The sequence below is a fragment of the Lagopus leucura genome, unplaced genomic scaffold, assembly GCF_019238085.1.
Source record: "Lagopus leucura isolate 7727_CA_CO unplaced genomic scaffold, USGS_WTPT01 Super-Scaffold_100159, whole genome shotgun sequence".
NCBI lineage: Eukaryota > Metazoa > Chordata > Aves > Galliformes > Phasianidae > Lagopus > Lagopus leucura.
In genome coordinates this window covers 35577308-35580033 of record NW_024962335.1, presented here as the reverse complement: position 1 = coordinate 35580033, position 2726 = coordinate 35577308, and the positions used below count along the sequence as shown (strand labels likewise).

Genomic DNA, 2726 nt, shown 5'->3' with positions numbered 1-2726 from the left:
TACTCCTTTTCCTACTCTGTTTTCACCACTGACTCAGTTCCAATCTTCTACTCAGATTTCTACTCCACTAATAGGCTTCTACCTTTCATACCTTCATTATTTTTGCCCAGTTTGTCCCTGTTCCTTCCCTCCTACTGTCACCTCCAACAGAGGCAAACAGTAGAAAGCTTTGAGGTGAAAATACAAGTTTTTTCTTCACTCATTTCATCCTTGTTCTCAATCTGATTTTAAAAACCAGTTTCCATCCAAACCTCAACTTCTTCCAGCTAATGTGATTAGCCTCCTCTCCCACTCCCAATCATCAAAACCTTTTAATGCTCACCAACTAAGTAAATAATATGTAAATTTGTTTTCATTATCTATTGAAGACAATAATCGCGTACCAGCTAGAGTTTCCTGTAATTAAAAAGACAACACTGTTGATAAAAAACAGTTTACGTGATTACAATATTTTACTTAGTATGTACACAGTTCTCCAAAAAGCTCGGTCATACAGAGATGGTTTAAAAGTATTAAGTAAATGCTTATGCAACTGTTACATGGGATATGTCTTTGCTGGTTTTGCTTCCTCCAGCTCAGCATCCAACCAGCGGTATCTGCGGTGACGGCGAAGAACTTCAATTGCTTTTTGTTCCAGAGATGTTGGTTGAATACCCAAATCTTCCAAACCAGGGAGATCAGGCAATATCATGTCTGTTGTGTGAAACTTTGAAAAGAAAGGAAAAAAAGTGAGAGGTTAAAAAAAAAAAGTGAGGGAATTAACAAAATGGACATTATACTCAATGTAGTTATTCACCTACCAAAAAAAGTTTTATGTAGATTTTATGTAGTTACAACTGAGGTCACATTCATGAACACACACTAGCATAAATTTCTGGTACTAAAAACATATAAGTATGTCCTAAAACATCATCTACAAGTGGCAGCTCTTTGGAGATTTAACTGCAGCTTCAAGGCTGCTGATGAAAGACTGCTCCCCTAAAAAAAAGCCTGCAATACATTCCTACATCTTGCATTACGAGGGTTGCTTTGGAAATAATGCCTCCTATTTTATTACAGCATCAGAGGTGGATGTTGGTGGTATGGCAGTAGAAGCTGAACTTTCCCACCAATACTGCATTACATTTTGTTGCCACGTGACAGATGGCAACATGGAGATGCTCTGATAAAACAGTGTCTAACATGGAAATACATAAGAAGGAAAGGTATGTCAATGAATTGCTCCAAGCAGGAAAAATTGCACACACTAACATTAACTGATACCTGCTGACTGTTTATGGAGACCAAACAGTGCATATTAGCACAGTGCACCAGTAGCAGTGATAATGGGTCACCTCCAGCGGTACAGATCTTTTACAGAAGTAGTCTACAGGCTCTTGATCATCATTGACAACTATACGTTGCTAATGGTGGTGACTACTTTGGAAAGAACAGTATTTCGTAGCTGAGACTTGGCTCTACCAAACAGTATTATTGTGCTCTTAGTATCTGTTGTAGTTTCCATGGAAATAAACAGGAGACGTTACTTTCAGAGTGACCTACATACATGAGGCATTAAGTACCCGATGTATCTAGATAAGAGATACAGATCTTCTGAACCATTAGCAAAGAGAAATCTGACTTCAGATTTAGACTCAGGATTAAATACTACTTTTCTGAAAGAGTGGTCAGGCACTGGAATGGGCTGCCCAGGGAGGTGGTGGAGCCACCGACCCTGGAGGTGTTCAAGGAACATTTGGATTTTGTGTTGAGGGACATGGTTTAGCGAGAACTACTGGTGATAGGTGGATGGTTGGACTGGATGATCTTGAAGGTCTTTTCCAACCTTGGTGATACTGTGATTAAAAAGCTGAGTCATACAGAAAATTTCTTTATTAAAATTTCTCCATTAGGCTTACATACCCAGAAGATTACAGAACTATAACCACAAAATTAATTGGATATGATAACTACCATACATTATGCCTTTACACCCTGTTTGCAAGGGAAAACTTCACCAAGGAGGGATCTCCAGAAAGATATCCTTCCCCAGTGGCAGTCAGCCTTAAAATGAGGTCTAATCACCTGTGTGACCACAAGGGTAAATTGCCTTCACCTGTGCTCTCAGGGCTTACAGTCTTTTCCCCACGTGCTCAATCAATGCTTCAGGCCATGCCTCAACAGTTCTCAAATACTTGCACAAATATCTGTTACCTTATTTTCAAAACAGAAATGATTTGTACCTTATAAAATCAGGCTCTGCTACACTGCTATTTCTCAAAAGCCCTTTTAAATCAGTCAGATCTAATTTTGTATATTTCACTTAAAGATGAAAAGCTGGAAAATAGGGAAACAATCCAGCACAGGAGACACACAGAGAAACTCCTTTTTATACTACCCATACTATAACTGAACTGCAATTGTTATGGTGAATCACTAAAGGTTTCTTTTATGAAACCTAAGTATGAACTATAAAAGCAGCTACAACTGAAGCTTTCAGAAAGTATTATGTTTACATTCTACAGTCAGAAGAACTACAATGCCAACTCTAGCATGGGAGAATTCTCAGTGATTTGAAAGTAGTATAATTCCTTTATTAGACATACTGTCCATATCTTTTCACAATCATTTCCAAACAGAGTAAGAAACCACGGTTTATTTTATATAAAGATACATGCAAACATGGAATTTAATTCCTTACAGCTATTCAGAAAGCATCTGTATACATACAGATGCTTTCTCTACTA

At 38.0% G+C, this 2726-nt stretch overlaps 1 protein-coding gene across 1 annotated transcript in view; it reads right to left on the bottom strand.

Moving 5' to 3' along the window:
• Positions 1-433: 433 nt before the first annotated feature.
• NDUFA9 (NADH:ubiquinone oxidoreductase subunit A9) overlaps positions 434-2726 on the bottom strand; it is an 18145-nt gene continuing 15852 nt past the window's right edge. The window contains exon 11 of the mRNA XM_042889751.1: positions 434-706. Within this exon, the coding sequence (XP_042745685.1) occupies positions 536-706 (171 nt within the window). The 3' untranslated portion in view covers positions 434-535. The remainder of the gene's footprint in view (positions 707-2726) is intronic.